Source organism: Microcebus murinus, chromosome 3 (genome assembly GCF_040939455.1).
Source record: "Microcebus murinus isolate Inina chromosome 3, M.murinus_Inina_mat1.0, whole genome shotgun sequence".
In the NCBI taxonomy this organism is placed as follows: domain Eukaryota; kingdom Metazoa; phylum Chordata; class Mammalia; order Primates; family Cheirogaleidae; genus Microcebus; species Microcebus murinus.
In genome coordinates, this window is record NC_134106.1 from 113,800,924 (window position 1) to 113,825,016 (window position 24,093).

Genomic DNA, 24,093 nt, shown 5'->3' on the forward strand with positions numbered 1-24,093 from the left:
AAAATTTAAGAGCAATTTAACACATTTAATCTAGAGAAAAGAAAAACTCTTCAAGTATATAGAAATATTATAAGAGATAGTCTCTGTAGAGGATGGATTAATAACCATTTACTCAATAAATACTTGGTTATCTTCTGTATTCTAGGCATCAAGGATAAGGCAGTGAAAAAGATACACAATCCCTGTCTCTATGGAGTTTACCATCTAGTGGCGTAGATGACAGTGAACATAAGTAATTAGCATTATGATAAGAAAATACAGGTTGAATTTAGGATGAAGTCCAGAATCCCTACATAGTATGTTCCTTGCCTGCCTCTCCAGTCTCGTGTTTTGCTCTGCCTTCTTTTCTGTATGTTTAGCTACACTGTCATTCTTGATTCTAACACTAGTTGGGCTTCTTGTTAATAGCTTCTCATAGTATTCCTGCTTACCATAGTGTTTATAAAAAGCTTTTGTATAATTGATTGTTAAATGTTTGTTTTTTTGGCCAAGAATTGAGCCAAGATAATTCTTGAATCATTGTGTATAGTGCTTTTTGTTCAACACTCAAAAAAAATTTGGATGAATGACTGAATAAGGGTAGGTATGAGCCGGGCGCGGTGGCTCACGCCTGTAATCCTAGCACTCTGGGAGGCTGAGGCGGGCGGATTGCTCGAGGTCAGGAGTTCGAAACCAGCCTAAGCAAGAGCAAGACCCCGTCTCTACTATAAATAGAAAGAAATTAATTGGCCAACTAATATATATATAGAAAATTAGCCGGGCATGGTGGCACATGCCTGTAGTCCCAGCTACTCGGGAGGCTGAGGCAGAAGGATTGCTTGAGCCCAGGAGTTTGAGGTTGCTGTGAGCTAGGCTGACGCCACGGCACTCACTCTAGCCTGGTTAACAAGCGAGACTCTGTCTCAAAAAAAAAAGGGTAGGTATGTCTCTTTTTTTTTGACAAATAAAATTGTATATATTTAAGGTGTGCAACATGACTTGATAAATACATTGTGAAATGATTATCACAGCGAATCACCTTATCACATCCATCACCTCATAGTTTCCACTTTGTGTGTGCATTGTGAACACTTTTGATCTACTCTGGTAACAAATTTCAGGTATTCAGTATGGTATAATTATTATTTTTTATATATTTTTAATAGAGACAAGGTCTCATTGTGTTGCCCAGGCTGGTCTTGAACTCCTGGGCTCAAGTTATCCTTAGCCTCTCAAGTAGCTGGGACTACAAGCACAAACCATTGTGCTTGGCCAGAGTGTAGTAGTAGCAAGCATAGTCACCATGTTGCACATTAGATCCCCAGAACTTATTCTTCTTATAACTGAAAGTTTGTACCTTTTGAGTAACATCTCCTCATTTCCCCCACTCCCTGGTAACTCCCGTTCTATTCTATTTCTATGAGTTTGACTTTTTTCAATTCCACACATAAGTGAGATCATACGTTATTTGTCTTTTTCCATCTGTCTTATTTCACTTAACATAATGCCCTCCAGGTGCATCTGTGTTATTGCAAATGGCAGGATTTTTTCTTTTTTATTGTTGAATAATATTCCTCTGTGTATATATCACATTTTCTTTATCAGTTCATCTGCTGGTGGACATTTAGGTTGTTTTCATGTCTTGACTATTGTGAATAATGCTGCCATGAACATAGCGGTGCAGATATCTTTCTGAGACAGTGATTTCATTTCTTTTTGATATATACCCAGAAATGGGATTGCTAGATCCCTACCATAGATTGGTAGTTCTATTTTTAATTTTTTGGGGGAACCACCATACTATCTCCTCTCATTTTATAGATGAGGAAAACTTTAAAGTTTAGTAGAATGGAAAATAATCAGTGTTAATAAGGATGTGAATAAACTGGAACCCTCACATATTGCTGGTGGAAATGTTAAATGGCACACCAGCTGTGGAAAATTCAGCAGTTTCTTGAAAGGGTAAACCGTAGAATTACCAAGACCTAGCAGTTCTGTTCATAGGCATGTACCCTAGAAACTAAAATACAATTTGTCTTCATAAAAACTAGTACATGAATATTTGTAACAGCCCAGAAGTAGAAACAACCCAAATGTCCATCAACTGATGAATGGATAAGCCAAATGTGATAGATCCATAAAAGGGAATTTTATTCAGTCACGAAGAGAAATGCTACAACATGGATGAACCTTGTAAACAGTGTGCTATGTGAAAGAAGCCATATAAAAAATGCCACATATTGTATTGTTTCATTTTTATGGAATGTTTTAAATATATAAATCCTTAGACAGATTAGTGGTTTCTAGGGCTGGAATGGGAAATGTATGGGGAGTGACTGCTAAGAAGCACAGGATTGCTTTGTGAAATGATGGAATGTTCTGGAATTAGTGGTGTAAGTTGTACAACATTGTAAATATACTTAAAAACCACTGAATTGTACATTTTTAAATGGTGAGTTTCATGTTATGTGAATTTTATTAATATCTCAATTTAAAAAAACCTGCAAGAAAAAAAAAGTTAAATAACTTGCCCAAGGTGACTCAACTACCCAAGGTGCAAATCTTTCTGGACACCAAGGCTCATCTAGTGCATGCTGCCACCTGTGTAGTTACTGTCAGTCACCACCAGATGGTGGTATTGTTGAATAGAAGTGCATCCAGTGGAAAATTTGGCTCTTCCCAGCATTGTTTTTCATCATAAGATGAAAAGATTGTCAAAATTGGGGATGAATAAAAGTAATAGAGACATCTGGACCTCATGTCCCTTCTATTGAAATATACACCAACACACTACTGTCTATGGAGTATTTTTGCCCCCAATCACACCAGAAGCAGAACTGACTACTACTTTATAGGGATTTACAGGGGACAGAGCAACATGTGAAACAACACCATGGGGAAACAATCAGCAAAATCCAGCCTCTGAAAATCTAGGGTAAATGATCCAATTTTTTTTCAATAAATTATAAAGAAAAACACAAGGAAAAACCTTTAGATTAAAGTTACTTGAGAAATATATCAGTCAAATACAGTGTATGAACTTAATTCAACCCTCATTAAAACAAATAACTGTAAAAACATATTTTTGAGATAATTGGGAGAAATTTTTAGAAACTGATAGTATTAAGGAACTATTGTTAATTTTTGTCAGATGATGTGACATTGTGGTTAATGTTTTTTAAAGGCATCCTTAACTCTTTTGAGTTACATACTGAAATGTTTGTAGTTGAAATGATAAGAAATCTGGAATGTGCTTAAAAATGAGTTAAACAGTTCGTTCAAAGGGGATAATGAGATTAGCCTGTAATTTGGGAAACTAAACCTGTACATTAACTTATATAACAAATATCCTTTGAGCTCTTACTTCATTTTGAGGCATGTCAATCAACTGGAGAACATTTTCAGAGTAATAAGTATACTATTGAAAGGTGAGGTGGTATAAATGACTGACCTAACTGGTAAGGGGAACAGTATTGAAGGAGTGATGAGAGTGAATTATGGTTAGTTAAGAGATTGAGGTTTGTTTTTTTTTTTTAAGTAAACTTTTATTTGTAATATAACATACATAAAAAACAGTGTACAAAATTTTGAGTGTATAATGCAACAACTTTTTAGCAAGCAAATACCATGTGAAGCTGGCATCCAGAGAGAGCTGAATTTTGAATAACATATTGCTTGAAGTAATAGGTATGGATTAGTAGAAATGGAGATCTTAAAGAAGAGGAAATAGAACTGTAAGGGTAACATATCATTTTAAAATTCCAGACTAAATATTGCCCTAGAGATATGATACGTTCTGCTGGAGTTTTAGGGCACCTTAATGAGCAGAATATGCAACACTTATATGTGTATTTTCTTTAAAAAAAAATATTTAGAGACAGAGTCTTGCTCTGTCACCCAGGCTGGAGTTCGGTGGCCTGATCATAGCTCACTGTAACCTCAAATGCTTGGGCTCAAGTAATCCTCCCATCTCAGCTTCCTGAGTAGCTGGGACTATAGGTGTGGCCTCTATACCTGGCTAGTTTTTATAATTTTTTGTAGAGATAGGGTCTTGCTATGTTGCCCAGGCTAGTCTTGAACTCCTGGTCTCAAGTGATCCTCCCACCTTTGTTTCCCAAAGTCCTGGTATTGCAGGCATGAGCCACTGTGCCCAGCTTTGTGTGTGTGTATTTTATGCTAAAGATCAAAACTTGAGCTATTTATGAATGAGGAACAAAATTTATTAGATTCATTAATTCAACTCTTATTATTAACAGTTTTTTAAAAAAATTCTATGATAGCTGTTACTAGTTTTAAAGATTTATATACTTGATTTTCACAAGATCATATCTAAAATAGTAACTGTACTCTTTCAAGAGGCTTCAGGTTCATTTGATATTTTAAGAATTATGAGTAAGAGTTTCTTATGTTAATAATTGATTGTCTTTAACAGTAAAACTATAAGCTATGCTATAATTAGTGGTTTTGCTACTAGACATTTCTGGAGGATAGTCTATAAAGTAGTTACTATTATTATCCCATTTTTCTGATGGGGAGATAAGCAGAGAGGCTCAGTAACTTGTCCATGGTTACACAGTCATTTAGTGGCAGAGCTGTGATTCAGACTAAAGCTGACTGGCTTCAGAGTATTTAATTAATAGAGTTGTTGTGAAGATTCTTATTTTTTTCTTTTTTCTTTTTCAGATCTATCTGACCAAGCTAAAGAGTCTTATTTAATATACCCTTTAAAGCAGTGTCTGACTCCATGTGCATATTAATTATTAGGTGTCATTAATGTTATTATTGTCATTATAATTATTTCAGAGGGAACTGGTAGTGCACAGAAATCTCCTTCCCCATAGGGGAAGAAATCTCACTGAAGACTTTGTATGGATAGATTGCACTGAGGCTATATATGTTTTAAAACATATTTTAAAACATTAATTTTGGGGCTTATTGAGGTAATAAATCTCTAAATCCCCATGAAAACAGTTTCATATGTGTTTGAGTATCTAGAATTTGTTTTCTGTTGAGAATGTAAGATAAATGAATTTAACTGTTCTAATTCCTGTTGTAACAGAATTTAAGCAGAATGGTGGTAAGCCCTATCTGTCTGTGATCACGGGGAGAGGAAACCACAGCCAGGGAGGAGTTGCTCGCATCAAGCCAGCCGTCATTAAATACCTCACAAGCCATAGCTTCAGGTGAGTAGATTTCTGTTATTGATAATGGCAGCTGCCCATATACAGCTGGTAAACACTAATAGCATGATCAGAATGCTCTGTCAAAATAGTTAACTAAATTTAATCATCTAATTTCAGTCAAAAGTTTATGCTTAAATTATAATATAACTTTCCCTGCTGGATATGTTGTTTGGTAAACCAGAAATAGAAGATTGTTGTCAATAATCATCTGATAAAACTTTCTATGATAAATTTAAAATTCTAAAAGAAAGTAAATATATTTGTGTTTCTTTGATAATATATTATCTGAGATAAATAGATTACACATATCATAGTTTATTACTTGCTGTGTGTATTTTGAAAGGAAATATAAGTTTGTGGATTTTGGATGGAATTGGGTAGCTTCTGCTGAAATATAGTCGTAATTTGGGTGTGTTTCATTTTTTGCAGACATTTTCCAGTTAATATAAATTTATATATATTTTCATAAGTTAAATGCCATTAATGATTTGCTGACAAACACAAAATGTCCTTTTTCATTAAGTGATCATTATTCAGTAACAGAAAATGACAAGAAAAGTCAAAGATGAAAGATCTTTTGATGGAGAGATTACCCCAGGATGTGCATCCAGTACCCCCCTCCAAGTTCAATTAGTGTAGCATATTTAGTTTATGCCATGTAATATCTTACTTGGGTGCATTATAGAAAGTGGTAGTATTAATTCGAGCATGAAGACAGGTGACATTTCTTGTTTATTTTTACAGAAGGAGTAGTTAGACCAGAACAGGATCATATTGACAAGATTAATCATCTATTTTAGAGACTAGTGTTCCTTGAAATTTTACACTGAAAGAGTTGAAAGCATTGCACAGCCAGATTGATCAGATTTACCTGCTAATCAGAGACTTCTTCTTGGTGCTTTCTTGATGCACAGAAACTGTGCAATGTAGACACCATCTTATCCTTCATCCAGCATGTTCTTTTTCATGAAGGTATAATTCAGGTTTGTGAGGTTTTAAAAAAGCTTAAATTATGTCAACTACTAAGTTAGGAATAATCTCCAGGTTTCGGATTGTGTTTGTTTTGACAATAGATTAAAAGCAACATATAAATGTAGATATTGGTCTTGGATATTGACTTAATAAAGGACAGTACTTTGATAGTAAATATCATGTTAAGCATAGGCACTTGGAATTGATTACAAAGTATATTCCCTAGCCAGTTTGAAATTTTTATTTTTAAAATAATTCTTTTTTCATTTCTACAGGTTCTCTGAAATTAAACCAGGGTGCTTGAAAGTCATGCTAAAGTAAAATAAACGTCCTTGACTTAGAAGTGTGAAGGTTTGTAGGTTAAAATTAGTTTTATTTGCAGTACTTCAGCTAGTTCTACTCTAAACATGTGTTTTATTGGAAATGTTGTTATGAGACACGAAAAATTACGTTTTTCAAAATTCAAGAGAAGTTTAATTTTTTACTGAATCAAATGCCAAATAATGTTACCTGTTAAAAATATTAAAGAGGATTTTTATTGATTACAAAAATCTAAGAAAAAATTATCAGCTGCAGTTTTAAAGTTTGAAGTGCTCTGATTGTTTCTCAGAGAGAATGTTACCTTTGTATTACCTTTGTTGTTTGACATTTAGTAAAGTCCTAAAGGTTTCTATGAGAGGTATTTTAAGTGCTTTGATATCTAGTTCATGCCCTTCAAAGGCTTGTATTAAAAGAAGAAAAAGAAGTTGTAGTAGTAGTAATAAAGAAAGGAGATCTAACAAAAACACTTGAATACTTTTTGCTTTTAAAACTAAACACATGAAACCATTTCATTTTGCCATATCCTACAGGAAGGAAGGCACTATATTGTACTTTCTTCTGCTTTGTACAGATCTTGGTCTCTTACCTTTTGTTCTGTTCTTCTGTATGTGTACGTTTTATGGGAGGAAAATTGGGTCTGAGATTACATTGCAGTTTTATACCTTCCATAGGCAGAAAAATTTTCAGAAAAGGAGAAATGGTTAGATATCTATCAATTGTCACTGCCTTTTAAAACTGCTTCTAGAACTGTGGATTTCTAAATAGTTATGTTTGAGGATGCAATTTCTAAACTGCAGTAGGTCAAAATCTTATTAAAACAAATGTAGAAAACATTTTGGGTATAATAGTGAAAGGAATCATTAGAATTTAAACGATTTTTACTTTTATTTTGAAAGAGCCAACTTTCTGAAAGGAAACTTTCCTTGACTTCTATTGTTTGTTTAGTTAATAAATCTGGTTAGTGTGTTTATAATCTCCTTTACACATGTTTAATCTGGTAAAGTATAATTTTCCAATATCAGACAGTGGCTTAAACAAATTTGACTTCAGATATGGAGAATATTTTCAACATACATAATTTTAGCAAACAATTATGTTGATCTTTGTTAAGCTTAAAAAATTATTTGAATAAAGAATTATAGGCTTGAGCTGGTACTGAAAAGAATCCTAAAATACAGAATGGTTTTCCAAAAGAGCAAACATTTTAATGAAAATAAAACTCAAAAACACTTGTTTTTATATGTCCTAATTGCATGCTTTTAAACGAAGAGCCTTACTGAGTTTTATTTCCATAAAAATAAGAATAAGTGTTTATTATTTTGAAATGGTTAGTGATTAGTATTGAAGTATTATTCACATTCTTCACATAGTTTAGCACACTTTTTGTAACCTCTACAACAGTTCTATACATTAAAAATAAAGCAATTTCTTTCAATAATTAATGAAATAAAATATTCTTATGTATAAATTAATATGATTTAAGAATATGGAAAACAATACCAAAACCTGCAGTTATTGGAGTGTATGCACCTGCATACTCATTTTCTGTGTTTTTATATTTTCTCATTTGATTTAAAAAAATCACTTTTCAGCACTTTAGCTAGACTTATTTCAATAGTATTATGATTAATGAGGGAGCAGTCAAATGAATTAGAGATGTGGTATTCTGCGGGCAGAAATCAAAGGAAAAGAGCTATGTTTTATCTAGTATCAACTTTAATGTTATGCTTTATTTTGGTAAATCTTTAACAGTATTTCTTAATCATTTATAAGCATACAGGCAAAGTGTGAGCATTTTAATGCAGTTTAATTTCAAATTGCCTCCTACCTACTAGCTAGCATAGTTTAAGCAACACATTCTTATGAAAGAATATTTTATATAATCCCTCCTCCTTTTGCCCATTTCTAAATCCTATACATCAAAGATAGTTTGGAGATTGTTAAATTTTTCATATATTGGTACAGGTTGAATATCCTTAATACTCCAAAATCTGAAACTTTTTGAGCATGGACATGGCACACAAAGGATATGCTTATTGGAACATTTGAGATTTCAGATTTTCAGATTAGGGATGCTAAACTGGTAAGTGTCATGCGAATATTCCAAAACCTGAAAAAATCAGAAATGTAAAACACTTCTGATCCCAAGCATTTTGGATAAGGGCTACATAACTTGTACGTTTGTGCCAATACATGACTCATTAGAATGCTCTTTGTAAACTTAATATTTTAAAAGCACAGCACTTCTCTTGTTTGGAAGGTTTTAGTAAAAACATTCCAAAAAAAGAGAGAGAGAGAGAGAGAACTATAATCTGGAAACCACAGAGGATGTGTAGTTGGACCTGAGAGACTCTTAATAGTGTTTTCAATCTGTCCATCTCTTTATTCCAATGTGAGAAATGGAAGCATATTTTCTTACATTTATCGGCTGTTCATATCTCTATATTATTTTCAAGTTTTGAAGTGTCTTCAATTTGTTAGTATTTCCATGCTATTTACAATTCTGTGGCCTTTAAATATAAGACATATAGTAGAAATTGTGACTTTAAAGTGTCTTGTGTATTAATATTATAACACATTTTAAGAAGGAAAGACTATACTATTCTTCTGGATAGTTTCTAGTCCTTTATTTTGACCTTTTTCTTTTTGAATTTATAAGTGTTTTGTATGCTTAGAAAAAGGACACGTATAATAGTGACATTGGTTATTTCTGAGCTGGAAATTAGAAACTTTTAAAACTCAGGAAATTGCTCTGACAATGTTTTAATTGCTGTCAAGTTAAGAAAATGACAAAATGTGTAAAAAACAAAAATAATGTGTACCGTTTTCTTCCAAGTGCTTTTTTAAAGTGCTTTTTCATTGTGCAGTGAGGTGAAATTTGATAATTTTTCTGTGTAGTGGCTAAATATTACTGTTTATTTTTATTTACACGTGAAGAAAACAGATTTAAATGTTTATGTGGCCAAAAGAGTGTCATTCAAAAGGTAAAAGTAAGTTTATGTAGAATGTATGTTAATGGTGCTTATTTTTAAAATGTAATTCAAGTTTACAGTATTACTTAATGCTTCTTTACAGAATTTAATAGAGAAACAAGGCTAGAACACATCTACATCCCGAAGAGCCTTTTATAACTTCACATTATATGATGACAAAGTGTGTTATTTTCCTTAAAGTTGAGCAGTTGACTTTTATGGTCTAAATGATGAATCTATTATTAATAAATGATTGAATTAACCATGAGACGTCTGATTAAAATACAATATTGCAGCTATCAGTTGGAGAAAATATTTAAAAATTTTCAGACAATATATCAGAAACAAAATGTTTTTATTTGTACTATAAAGAAACTGTAATTTTGCTGTTAACTCTGTACTTTTTTTATTAAAAATGTTTTATAACTTTGCTTTTAAAATTTCTTATGAAACCATTTGCAAATTACATACTTAATTTAATAAAATACTTTAGCCACAGTCCAGTGTGAGGAAATCATTCATTTGATGTGGTAGGGTTAGTGGTTTAAGTATTAAAAAATATTTTTATGTGTAACTTTGTAATTTTAGAGAATGATCATAAAAATTTTATTTCTGTACCACAGCTTTTCTTCTAGTTTAAATTATTTTGCTGTAGTAAATAGGAGTCAGTTAAAATGGATTAGCTATGGTTTCTTTCTTCACACCCTGTATCATCATCATCTTTTTTTTTTTTTTGAGACAGAGTCTCATTCTCTTGCCCAGGCTAGAGTGCTATGGCGTTCAGCCTAGCTTACAACAACCTCAAACTCCTGGGTTCAAGTGATCCTCCTGCCTCAGCCTCCTGAGTAGCTGGGACTACAGGCATGCACCACCATGCCTGGATAATTTTTTTTTTTGTATATACACACACACACACATATATATATATACATATATATATATGTGTGTGTGTGTGTGTGTATGTATATGTATGTATGTATGTATTTTTATATATATATATTTGTTTGTTTTTAGTTTTCCAGCTAATTTCTTTCTATTTTTTTAGTAGAAATGGGGTCTCACTCTTCCTTGGGCTGGTCTCGAACTCTCCTGAGCTCAAACGGTCCTCCCGCCTCAACCTCCCAGAATGCTAGGATTACAGATGTGAGCCACGGCCTGTATCTTTTGACTGGCATCAAAATTTAGAATTATGTCTGTTAGAGACTCAAGTAATATTTTAAATAACATTAAGGACCTTTGAACTTTATTCAGCTCCAAAGCAGAATAATTCATTTAGCAAAGACTTAAAAATATTTATTCAACAAATATTTATTGAGTATTCTTTACTAAGGTTATAGTATGAGACAGAGCTTTTGCGCAGTTATCTTATAATTATTCTTGTCAATAATTATGTGTAGTAGTGTTTACACAATGGAATACTTTCATATACGTTATATTTTAAATTTTAAGAGAATTTTATTACATAGGTGGTGCTATCCCAGTTTAATGAATAAAGCCACATAGTCGTAGAGAAGTTAGCTGGTTTGCCAGTTAGGAGCAGTGGTATGTCTCACACCTTGTTCTCCGACTCCTAGTATAGAGCGGCTGCAGCTGTCATAAGAGAGTGAGTTACTTATAAAGAGGTAATATTCTGTTATCCCTTTCTGAGAGAGATGTGGCTTCACAGTATATGTCTTTGAAAATCTGCTGCTTATGAATTTGCCTTCTTCCTTTATCCAAAGGAAGCTGGTATTTTGGAAAAACCCATAATACCAATGGCAAAAGATACAAGTTTATTTCTCTCTTCATATAAAATCCAAGAGGCGAAGAATCCAGGACTGATGGGAATCCTCTTCTCCACGAAGCTTTCGGGCATCTAGTGTAGTTTACCGTTCTGCCATACCCCGGGTATGGCCCTCATTTTCCTACGCCAGGGTGGGTGGCTAGAGTTCTAACCATCACCTCTATGTGCTACTGGAGGAAGGACAATGAAAAGGGAGCAAAGGGCAAGTGCCCACAGTCTTAAAGATGATTTTTAGAAGCTGCCATAGGTCATTTCTACTTACATCCTATTGACCAGAACTTAGTCATGTCACGTCTAGCTGCAGGGGAGGCTAAGAAACTATTTATTTCAGACTGCCATGTGTTCTGCTAAAATATGAGTGAAGTGTTCTTTTGGAGGAAAGAGAAATGGGTATGAGGGTGAGTATTAGTCTCTGACACATAATTTTTGATCATTATATGCAAATACTGTGAAAATTAGTTTTTATTTTTTTAAAGACAGAGTCTCGCTCTGTTGCCTAGGCTAGAGTGCCATGGTGTCAGTCTAGCTCACTGCAACCTCAAACTCCTGGGCTCAAGTGATCCTCCTGCCTCAGCCTCCCAAGTAGCTGGGACTACAGGCATGCACCACCATGCCCGGTTAATTTTATTTTTAGTGGAGATGGGTCTTGCTCTTGCTCAGGCTGGTCTTAAACTCCTGAGCTCTAACGATCCTCCTGCCTTGGCCTCCCAGAGTGCTAGGATTACAGGCGTGAGCCACCGGGCCTGGCCGAAAATTAGTTCTTGATATATTACTTCAACAGATCTTTGTTGATGGCTTCCAAGTGCTAGGAATAATAAAAGGGAAATCACAGTTGTATGTGCTTTAACTTTAAATATTCAAATGATATGGCTGTTGAAATGGACTTTCAGTCGATGACTTAACTGCTAATGGGATCACTTTTGATCTTATAACTCAGTTGTGGCAACTAGATTACATATGTAAGTTATTTCTAATGATACTGCTTAGTTAATGTATTTGCATATTGACTTTTGTTTCCTCTTAAACATTTATTCATCATGTCTGTGTGCAAAAGCTCAGTACTTGGTGCAAGTGATTTAAAGCTAAGTAGACCAGGGTAGGAAGATATAAATATGCATATGTCTTCAGAGCTAGAAACTGCATATAAAGAAAGAACTGTGCCAGTAAAAACGAAAACAAAAACAAACTGGAGGCATTAAGGGATGGGGGAGTAGTTATTTCCTTTGGAGGTAGTGAATTTGAACTTTGTTGCCTGAAATCTTTAAATGACTTTTTGTAGGAAAAAGATTAAGGACTTTAAATTCATGGCTTTTCTCCCTATATAAGTGTATACAATCTTTGTGCCTTTCGTAGCTTTTGGAACACTTCTTGTGGTAATCTTGACTTATTAAAATTTCATTTCTTAGAGGCTTATTTAATTTTAATAGCTAATGAAACATTAGCATTTTTTTTTTTTTTTAAACTTTTTTTGAGACAGAGTCTCACTTTGTTGCCCAGGCTAGAGTGAGTGCCGTGGCGTCAGCCTGGCTCACAGCAACCTCAATCTCCGGGGCTCAGCGATCCTACTGCCTCAGCCTCCCGAGTAGCTGGGACTACAGGCATGCGCCACCATGCCCGGCTAATTTTTTTTTTTGAATATATATTTTTAGTTGGTCAATTAATTTATTTCTATTTTTGGTAGAGACGGGGTCTCGCTCAGGCTGGTTTCGAACTCCTGACCTTGGGCAATCCGCCCGCCTCGGCCTCCCAAAGTGCTAGGATTACAGGCGTGAGCCACCACGCCCGGCCGAAACATTAGCATTTTAATATTAATGAATTTTCAAAATATAAACAAATTCCTCAATGTAAGGAATGACTATTTGGGGGTAGAGAAATGACCGAGTACATGATCCATCCGTAGTTCTCTCCTTGGTCAGACAGAGAAACAGCTGCAGGTAAGACAGTGGGATGAAGAAATGGGGCAATGGAGTTATCACAAGATAGCACAAAACAATCCATACTGAATGTGCTTGCTTTCTTCTGGATTTAAATGTATCAGATGAAAATATTCTTTTACAGCAGAAGCTATTAAAACATGTATAAATAACCTTTATTTGATTTTAACCATTTCTTTAGGTATCTAGATTGTGTTTTGTTATGCCAGTGGTATAACAAATGAAATTCTATTAAAAATGAGGTTTTAGAATGTTGTTCTCACTTACGAAATTTTGAGAAATTTGGATTGCCCTCTAAGGAAAACAAAAAGGATTAATAGCATCTAATACTGGACTTGGGACAAGTCCTGCCCACAGCATGAGGGGAGGCTTATTTGGAAAGATTGCTGTGTATGATCCATTTCTAGCCTTAATTAGGAAAGAAACTAAATGACATGGCCTAGCTCAGTCAGTGCTCACGGAAGGAAGTACATTAGTCAAAGCATGTTTCTGGCATTGCTACACCAGCCTGCCCTATTAATATAGAATATATGTACAGACAGTCTCCTACTTGGGATGGTACAACTTATGATTTTTCCAACTTATGGTTTTTCGATTTTATGATGGTGTGAATGCCATATGCCTTTGGTAGAAACCGTACTTCGAGTTTTGAATTTTGGTCTTTTCCCGGGCTAGTGACATGCTCAATACTCTCCCTCGATGCCGGGCAGTGGTGGCGAGCTGCACCTCCCAGGCAGCCACGCCAGTGCTAAGTGTTCTGAGTGCGTTTAAGATAAGCCTAGGCTAAGCTACGATGTTCAGTAGGTTAGGTGTATTAAATGCATTTTTGACTGTCAGTATTTTCAACTTATTTTTGTTTTTTGGGGACATAATCCCATCATATGTTGAGGAGCATCTGTATTTCATAGGTGTTTCTTAGTTAGAAACTCAGACTGACCCTCCCACTTGGGAGAGTTGGAGAAACTAAAAATTTTGGTTGAAAATATTAATACTTAGAGACACTTTTGCAAAAGGTGCCTCTGATCCTGATTCACCTTGAGCTTCAGTTTTCAAAGTTTAGGAGTGGAGGGACAGAAAACAAAGGCCAGCAAACTTGGAAACTAATAAGAGACCACCCCATAAAGCTCGCACCCTACTGGGCTTTATCCTTACTGGGAATAGGGATGGATAAAATAATTTTGTCCTCCTTCCTACCTCCAGAAGGACTAGGAATGTTGCCTTGGCACTAAGCAAAAGGAGAGACCAGGAAAAAAAGCTGAGACGTTATAATCACTATTGGCCCTCACAGAGTATCAGCCCAAAGTCACAGCACCTAGGATAGCAAGACCACTTCAAGTCATGAGTTAAATTTGTAGAGGTCCCAGCCTGGTAATGCTGCTGTTAGCTGCTTAGCAAAGGCAAATGCAGATCTTCTCAGGGAGCATGGGAGTGTGTACCTTCATCCTGGAGGATTAAATCTCATCAAACCTGTAGATTGAATAACCAATTTATAGGAATTACAGAGGAACACGTCAAACACTACCATTGTGATGCAGTCACCAAAATGTAGACTTTGGGAAACTAACAACACAGTTTCTTCAAATTGCAAAGAAAATAAAACCACACAGGTAGAGATAGAACTATACATTAAGATGTAAGAAGTATATCAACCAGTGGCAATTTGTGGACCCCATTTGGGTGCCAGTTCAGCAGAAAAACTATGACCATAACAGCACAATTGACAATGTGAGCCATGACTTGATAATTATATTAAAGAACTATTGTTTTTTAGGAGTGATGTTGCAGATATATATATATATATAACGAGAGAGAGAGACAGTCTCACTCTGTTGCCTGGGCTAGAGTGCTGTAGTATCAGCCTCGCTCACAGCAACCTCAAACTCTGGGCTCACGCGATCTTTCTGCCTCAGCCTCCCAAGTAGCTGGGACTATAGGTGCTGTCCACCATGCCTGGCTAATTTTTGGTAGACAAGGTCTCACTCTTGCTCAGGCTGGTCTTACCTCCTGAACTTGAGCAATCCTCCCACCTGAAGGGATCCTCCTGCCTTGGCCTCCCAGAGTGCTAGAATTACAGGTGTGAACCACCATGCCCAGCCAATTAACACATTAATTGCCATGTGAGTTGTGTTTAATTGATGCTAGTTTTGAGCCCAGGGTCTCATGAAGTATACATAACTTACACATCTCTTCACCTTGGGAGCTACAAGAACTATTTTTCAAGTTGCATATAATTCACAGAAAACAATAAAAAGTAACAAAATTTTCATTAAATTAGAAAGGATTATTTTGTTTTCAAAGTTTTTATTCTATTTTCCTAATAAAACACCATGGCCCCAAGGAAAAAAACTTTTTACTAGTTTGGCAATCAATGTGTTTAACTTTTTAAAAGGAGATACATGCTTAGAACAAAAGGGAGCCTTAAAAAAGAAACCTGCTGCTTTTTTTCAATTACATGCTGAAATAAGTCCATGAAATGTTGTTGGAGGGTTACTTCAAAATAAAGTGGAGGAAGTGGGTGGAGGAACTTAGGAATTAAGATTGGCTGTAAGTTAGTAAATGATGAAGATGGACGTTCATTATACTATAATGTCTACTTTTGAATATATTTAAAACTCTATAAGAAAGTGTTTTAAAAGCTGGTGGAAGAGTTGGAGAAGTAGTCTCTATATTTGGTTCTGGGAGTGAATTTCAGAAGAGTTAACCTGAAGAGTTAACCTGCATAGTAGCTGCTACCTCTGCCATAATGTAAAGGTGACAAATTGGGAGGCTATCATGGCACCATTGCCACAACTGTCTCTTAACATACCCAGAGCTGGTGACACCAGGAAAGTGTTCTAGAAAAAGCTGACATCTCCACAACTTGACCTTTTAGCAGAATGAGCCATACCAGTAGATAAATGGCCTCCGGCTTACCTCCAGCCTCCCAAATCTCGTAAGAGTGGATCTAACTGGTAGAAGCTATTTTATGTGGAGAATTTTACCTGCAGGAGGGGACTGGGAAATGTTTTGAACTTTCCAGCCTCTTCAATACAGAAAGGCTCATTAGAAGTAGAGCTGGAGGCTGAGTATCAAATGTCCATATTTACTACACTGATGGTACTTGTCAAACCAGGTACTAGAAATAAAATGGGTTGACATATTAGTCACAAAAGCTTTGCATGTCAGCTGGGGTATTTAGAGGTATGCTAGGAAGTACCCCAAGTCTAGAATAAATTTAGCATATCTTTCAGGAGCCTTGATTTTACTCATCTGCAAATAATGCACACTGTTACTTAATGTAGCTTATTTGTGTATATATTAGTCAGGGTGCTCCAGAGTGACAGAATCAATTGGAGATAGATAGATGAGAGGGGATTTATTAGGGGAATTGGCTCAAGTGATTATAGAGGCTCAAAAGTCCTACAGTAGGCCTTCTGCAAGCCAGGGAACCAGGGCAGCCAGTAGCATGACCAATCCAAGTCTGAAGACCCCAGAACTAGGTGTAACTCTCAATCCAAGGCTGGAGTCTTGAGCAGAACTACAGGGGAGAGGGCCCCATGTAGACCTCTCCAAACACTGCTTGAGTGTCCTTACAACATGGTGGCTGGCTTTCCCCAGAGTAGGGGGACCTAGTGTTGTACGTTTTATACCAAATTCTATTTTTTAGAACCAAGTCACTAAATTCAGCTCACATTCAAGCATGGGAGAATCAGCTCTACTTTTTGAAGAATACAGTGTGAAGGAATTTGTGGACATATTAGGAAACCACTATGTCTACTATGTACCAGGCACCACTAGGTAGTTTGCAAATGTATCCATTATAATCTTCGTAACTACCCAGTGGGGCAGGTATTATTGCCCACTTGGCAGACAGGTATTCTTATCACAGCTCTTTTCAGTTATCTGATGGCAATGTGTTCAGGGAAGATTGATCCGTCTGTAGCCCCTTTATTGGTCAAAAAGCCAATCATGGCAATTCAATTTCCTTTTGCCATTGATTGGTTAAAGGGTGAATATATGGCCATGCCAAAGAGAATTCTACTAGGGAAGTTCTAGGCAAGGTTTTCCATACTAATACAGTGAAGCACATAGGAAGAAATGCACTCCAAAGCAAGATTTGGCGTCTATATGTGAGGTCTAGAATTGCAATTGCCCTGTTGAAACCATGAAGAGACAAACCTGAGGCCCGAGCCGATGTGCTAAGGATGGTGCGCATGGAAAGGACATCAATGAGCCCCTGAATTAACCCTGGAACTGACCTTGTGATGGGAGACAATAGCTACTTTTGGTTGGGTTTCATGTTGTTTGCAGCTGAAAGTATCCTAATGATTTGATATATACCATTTTACAGATTAGGAAACAGATGTTCAGAAAGATTACATAATTTGTGGAAACTTTCCCAGCTAATAAATAGCAGAGCCAGGTGTCAGGATGAGATCTCTGTGTTCTAAGCACCTAGTATTTGCTTGTATCAATTAAGAGATTTTTCTCCAGAAATTTTCAGGAATCAGGGAGGAGAAACAGGAACATCATTTGGTTTAAGCAGGGTTAGTGATTGGCAAACAGGTATGGTAGAGGCTCATATGGGAAGGGAGGAAAAAGAATTCAAGGTGCTGTATGGGCAGGGTTGATGTGGTTGATGATGAGCCGAGCTGGGTAAGGAGTCTTGTGGAACCCACGGGGGCTGCTGGACTGAGAGAATGCAGGGGAGTGGGGAGAGTGCAGATGAGGTAAAGAACAGATTCAGAAAGTTTGAGGGGGAGGGAAAGTGGAAGGAAGTTGCAGGAAGGGAGAGGATTTCTGAGTTGAAGACATTAGGGATGCAGATACTTATTCCCAACAGAGTTTGATTTGTGACTGAGCATGAAGATGATGGTCATCAGAGTGGAGAATGTCACAGAATTGATGTCAAATCTCTGGATCATGCACTTTGTGTACATATTACCCAGGAAAGTGACAGGCCATGGAGTGGAGAAGAGGATTGAAACCCAGTCTGCAGGGAATTAAAAAAATGTTTTCTTTACTTGTATGGTCCCCTTCCTTCACACTGATAGGATCTGACTCAACGTAGCCCCGCTTTCATGAAAGATGTGTAAGGATTGTTATGCTTTAATCTGCTGCTTTATACCAACTGGAGAGAGGAGATGGACCGGGAGGAGCCGAGAGAAGGTTGTGAGAAATGGAGTTTCCCAGGTCTTTCTGAAACAATTCTTTGTAGTGGGACCTCATTGTTTTTTTTTGAAGTTGCTTCTTTCGTGTCTGTCTATACATCTGAATTTATGAAAAACAGTAAAATATATTTAAAATTATCCACTATTTCAGATTATTGCAGTTTCACTATTTATAGAAACAGTTAATTGATGGTAGCTCCCCTGAATCTCTTTGCTAGGATTCTGCAGTGGATGGGGCTGAATAATAAGAGCTTACTGCCGTTTTAAGTGCTGGGCTGTTTTTATTTTCATTGTTTTGTCATTTCTTAGATAAAATCAATTTTTTCCCTTCAAAAATAATTTTCTAGCAGTTGGTTACATAGGAATCTATTTTTAAAGCACCTTATTAATTTTGTATTATACTCATGAAATGATTAGCTAGATTTTTTAAATATAATTTCTCCCCTGACCCTTATATTTCTTGGTTCCTGTCCTTGTAGTCATGTTAATAGTTTTAGGTCATATGCCTGTCATTTTATTGTGAGTTAAATCTTTTCTTGGAAATAGGCAAGATAAAAAGCAATCAGTCTTTACTGTGAAGGGAAAAAGAAGCAAGGTGCAAAAGAGTTCTAGTATGATCCCATTTGTGTTTTTTTTTAAAAGATATATATAGATAGATTCACTTGTATACTATACATCACTATGTACACGTGTGTGTGTGTGTATACATATGAATGCAAACCCATGCATAGAGTGAATAGAACAGACTCTGGGCCCTCAAGACTCAGTTGCAGAGGATGTCATGTTCAGAAGACAGTAAAAGTCATTCTAATCTTTATTCCTCAAAGAACTTACATGAAGCACTTGTGTTTTATACAGTACAAGTTATATAAATATAACTTGCATGAACACCTCTTTAATTCTGCTTTCCCTACATGCTCTTTCTCTCTCCCACTCTCTCATATCCTGTGGATACCCCAAAGCCTCTGTCTCCATATTTCTTAATTTTCCCCTTTCATCAAAACACTCGCTCTCTCAGCCAGTGCTGGTCTCATCTATCTCCCCTCCAGCGTCCTTCCGTCTCCCTCCCTAGTGAATAGCTCTGGGCCTTTTCGATATAAATCTCTCATCTCCCATTTATCCTATCTGTGTGAGAAGGCAATGGGAGGTGTGGGTATAGGGGATGGGAAGTGGTCCGCATGTTTTTGTTAGCAGGCAGGAGAAAGGAAGCTATGAACACTTACATAGTAGTAAGTTTTCCTTGTTACACATGAAGAATTTCTGAAAGATTCTGTAAGATTCTGTGAACAGCAGGTTATCTTGGGGGTAGGCCTGAGGTGTCAGAGGTGGGTGTGAGAGATTTTACGTTCATTGTCTGGACAGTTTTTTTGTTTTAAAACTGTATTGCTTTTAGAAAACCATTCTAAAAAAAATGGACATGTTGAAATTAATAGGTGTATATTTTTAAAAAATAGTGAAAATGTCATACTTGATATTAGAGTGAATTATCTAGTATACAAAACATACATATTTTATTATATTTCACTTTAGGCTGCTTTCTAGTATGGAATGTTGTAATCGAGCTGGTATCTGTGATGACCCAATATTACCAGGACGAGCATGAATCTGCCTTTTCAGACTCTTACATTTATACTGTAAGTGCTGGGAGAAGGGAGGACAGATCCAGAAGTCTAAGGTGTGAGTGGTAGGAGTTCCAGAGTGAATTGCAAGTGAAAAGCCAATTTTGGTTTTTATTTTTGAGACAGTCTTACTTTGTTGCCCAGGCTAGAGTGAGTGCCGTGGCGTCAGCCTCGCTCACAGCAACCTCAAACTCCTGGGCTCAAGCAATCCTCCTCCCTCAGCCTCCCGAGTAGCTGGGACTACAGGCATGCGCCACCATGCCCGGCTAATTTTTTCTATATATATTAGTTGGCCAATTAATTTCTTTCTATTTATAGTAGAGACAGGGTCTTGCTCTTGCTCGGCTGGTTTCGAACTCCCGACCTCGAGCAATCCTCCCACTTCAGCCTCCTAGAGTGCTAGGATTACAGGCGTGAGCCACCACGCCCGGCCTTTTGTTTTTTTTTGAGACAGAGTCTCACACTATTGCCTGGGCTAGAGTGCTGTGGCATCAGCCTAGCTCACAGCAACCTCCAACTCCTGGGCTCAAGCAATCCTCCTGCCTCAGCCTCCCGAGGAGCTGGGACTATAGGCATGCGCCACCATGCCCAGCTAATTTTTTCTATATATATATACATATTTTTTAGTTGTCCCACTAATTTCTTTCTATTTTTTTAGTAGAAACAGGGTCTCGCTCTTGCTCAGGCTGGTCTTGAACTCCTGAGCTCAAATGATCTTCCTGCCTAGGCCTCCCAGAATGCTAGGATGCAGGCACGAGCCACTACGCCTGACCGAAAAGCCAACTTTAATAGAAGTAAATTTCCTGAGCTGAATAAATTCTTATATTTGCATGTTGAAAGTGCTCACTAAATTCTAGGCAGGATTGATGAAAAAAGGCACATACCTAAACAAAATTCCTGAATCTCAAGGTTAAAGAGAAAAATCTTATAACATTCCAGACAGAAAGAGGAAGTTATGTACAACAGGAAAAGAATTGTATTGGTATCAGACAGTGAATCATATCTATACTTATTGAGAAAAAAGGAAAGGAACCCAGGAAGTCTCTTTCCAGCCAAGGATCATTCGCTTGCCAGGGGGAAAGAGATGCAGAAATGGAAGGATTCCAAGAATTTATCACCCATATCTGAAGAAACTATGAGAAGAGGACTCTAAACAATAAATTAATAAGAATACACATGTCAAGATCAATGAGAAGGTACAGTAGAAGGGGAAATGGCGAGTGGACAATATATGTGGGTAATGGACTGACTGGAAATGTGTGCCGTATGTGTTACATTCTCTTAAGATAAATGCAACTCAGTGAGAGCCTGGAAATAAAAGTTGCAAAATTTCTCAGCAAAACCTAAGAGGTAAGGTTGGAAGAAAGGGAATAAGAAGTAAAAAATATTTTAACAGTATTATCTTATTGAGGTGTGGGGAAAGTATCAGGGAATAGAGTAACACGGGGGAAACAGTGTCTTTTTACATAACAGTAATAAATTGTGTTTGATGATGCATGTTAAAAAAGAACATAACCACTGGTGGAGTGGGAAATTATAATGTTATTTTCATATCTTAAGGGGGAAAAGGGTATAAATTATAGCTTGATCATATCAGGAATATGGTTATATTATATGTATAAAATATAAAGAAAAGGAAAAAAGGAAATGAATGAAGTAAGTTGAAAAGTAAACATAAGAGCCGGGCGCGGTGGCTCACGCCTGTAATCCTAGCTCTCTGGGAGGCCGAGGCGGGCGGATCGCGTTTGAGTTCCGGAGTTCGAAGCCAACCTGAGCAAGAGCGAGACCCCCGTCTCTACTATAAATAGAAAGAAATTAATTGGCCAACTAATATGTATATAAAAAAAATTAGCTGGGCATGGTGGCACATGCCTGTAGTCCCAGGTACTCGGGAGGCTGAGGCAGAAGTATCGCTTGAGTCCAGGAGTTTGAGGTTGCTGTGAGCTAGGCTGACGCCACAGCACTCACTCTAGCCTGGGCAGCAAAGTGAGACTCTGTCTCAAAAAAAAAAAAAAAAAAAAGTAAACATAAGCAAGAGAGAAGGAATAAAATCAAGAATATTAATAATTAGGCCAGGCGTAGTGGCTCACACCTGTAATCCTAGCATTCTGGGAGGCCGAGGAGGGAGGATTGCTCAAGGTCAGGAGTTCAAAACCAGCCTGAGCAAGAGCAAGACCCCTGTCTCTACTATAAACAGAAAGAAATTAATTGGCCAACTAATATGTATAGAAAAAATTAGCCGGGCATGGTGGCGCATGCCTGTAGTCCCAGCTACTCGGGAGGCTGAGGCAGCAGGATTGCTTGAGCCCAGGAGTTTGAGGTTGCTGTGAGCTAGGCTGATGCCACAGCACTCACTCTAGCCTGGGCAACAAAGCAAGACTCTGTCTCAAAAAAAAAAAAGAATATTAATGATTATATTAAATGTAAATGAGCTCAATTTTCCTATCAAAAAACAGACTAGGCCGGGCGCGGTGGCTCACGCCTGTAATCCTAGCACTCTGGGAGGCCGAGGTGGGCGGATTGCTCAAGGTCAGGAGTTCAAAACCAGCCTCAGCAAGAGTGAGACCCCATCTCTACTATAAATAGAAAGAAATTAATTGGCCAACTAATATATATAGAAAAAAAATTAGCCGGGCATGGTGGCGCATGCTTGTAGTCCCAGCTACTTGGGAGGCTGAGGCAGCAGGATTGCTTGAGCCCAGGAGATTGAGGTTGCTGTGAGCTAGGCTGACGCCATGGCACTCACTCTAGCCTGGGCAAAAAAGCGAGACTCTGTCTCAAAAAAAAAAAAAAAAAACAGACTATAAGATTGGATTAAAAATAAACCATATGTTGTCTACAAGAAAATCCTCAGTGGTAAATATTTAAAGCAGTTAGAAAATAAAATATAGATATATAAATTAAAAATTAGGAGAGGCAATGGTAATATCTGACAAGGTGTGATAAACCACTAATAAACTAAACAGGATGAAGAACATTACCTATAAGAGACATAATAGATGAAGATAAGCATCAAGCAACATAATAGCTAAATATATATAAACAAAAGATTACTATAAGTGTAAGGATAACTTTATAAAAATGGTATTAGAGTTGATTTTAATGTACGTTTTTCAGAACTAGACAGATCTAGTAGACAAAAAAATAAAAAAGACCATAAAAAACCCAGTTGACACATTTGCTTTAACATACACAGCATCATACATTCTTCAAACCTAATAAATATGCATTTACAAATGGCCATTGACTAGTTACAAAAATTGATCACAAAGTGGCCACAAAAAATATTAAAAGATTTTATATTTCACACTATCTGATAAAATTAGAAGTAAATTAATGAAATTAGAAATGCTTAGGCCGGGCGTGGTGGCTCACGCCTGTAATCCTAGCACTCTGAGAGGCTGAGGCGGGCAGATCGCTCGAGGTCAGGAGTTCGAAACCAGCCTGAGCAAGAGCGAGACCCCATCTCTACCAAAAATAGAAAGAAATTAATTGACCAACTAAAAATATATATACAAAAAATTAGCCGGGCATGGTGGCACATGCCTATAGTCCCAACTACTCGGGAGGCTGAGGCAGCAGGATTGCTTGAGCCCAGGAGTTTGAGGTTGCTGTGAGCTAGACTGATGCCACGGCACTCACTGTAGCCTGGACAACAAAGTGAGACTGTCTCAAAAAAAAAAAAAGAATAAAGAAATGTTTAAAATGTAAAAATTAACCAATTATTTGAAATTTAAGACCACTCCCCTAAATAATTTTTGGATCAAATTAGAAACTATTAATAAATTAGATTATAAATTCTGAAACAGAAAAGGAAAACCCAATATAACCAAACCTACAAGAACCAGCCAAAGCTGTACACAAAGTTTAGAAATATAGGAATTCTGTGTTCATCTTAAAAAAATAGAAAATCGGCCAGGCATGGTGTCTCACGCCTATAATCCTAGCACTATGGGAGGCCAAGGTGGGTGGATCGCTTAAGGTCAATAGTTCAAGACCAGCCTGAGCAAGAGCGAGACCCTGGCTCTACCATAAATAAAAAGAAGTTAATTGCACAGCTAAAAATATATAGAAAAAATTAGCTGGGCATCTTGGCGCATGCCTGTAGTCCCAGCTCCTTGGGAGGCTGAGGCAGGAGGATTGCTTGAGCCCAGGAGTTGGAGGTTACTGTGAGCTAGGC

At 36.9% G+C, this 24,093-nt stretch overlaps 1 protein-coding gene across 11 annotated transcripts in view; it reads left to right on the plus strand.

Annotated features, from left to right (window-relative positions):
- Positions 1–23,824, plus strand: part of N4BP2 (NEDD4 binding protein 2) — a 104,042-nt gene extending 80,218 nt beyond the window's left edge. For all 11 annotated transcript variants that reach the window (XM_012753950.3, XM_076001206.1, XM_012753965.3 and 8 more), the window contains 2 exons: positions 5,039–5,162; positions 6,410–23,824. In XM_012753950.3, the coding sequence (XP_012609404.1) occupies positions 5,039–5,162; positions 6,410–6,455 (170 nt within the window). In that variant the 3' untranslated portion in view covers positions 6,456–23,824. The remainder of the gene's footprint in view (positions 1–5,038; positions 5,163–6,409) is intronic.
- Positions 23,825–24,093: the final 269 nt, after the last annotated feature.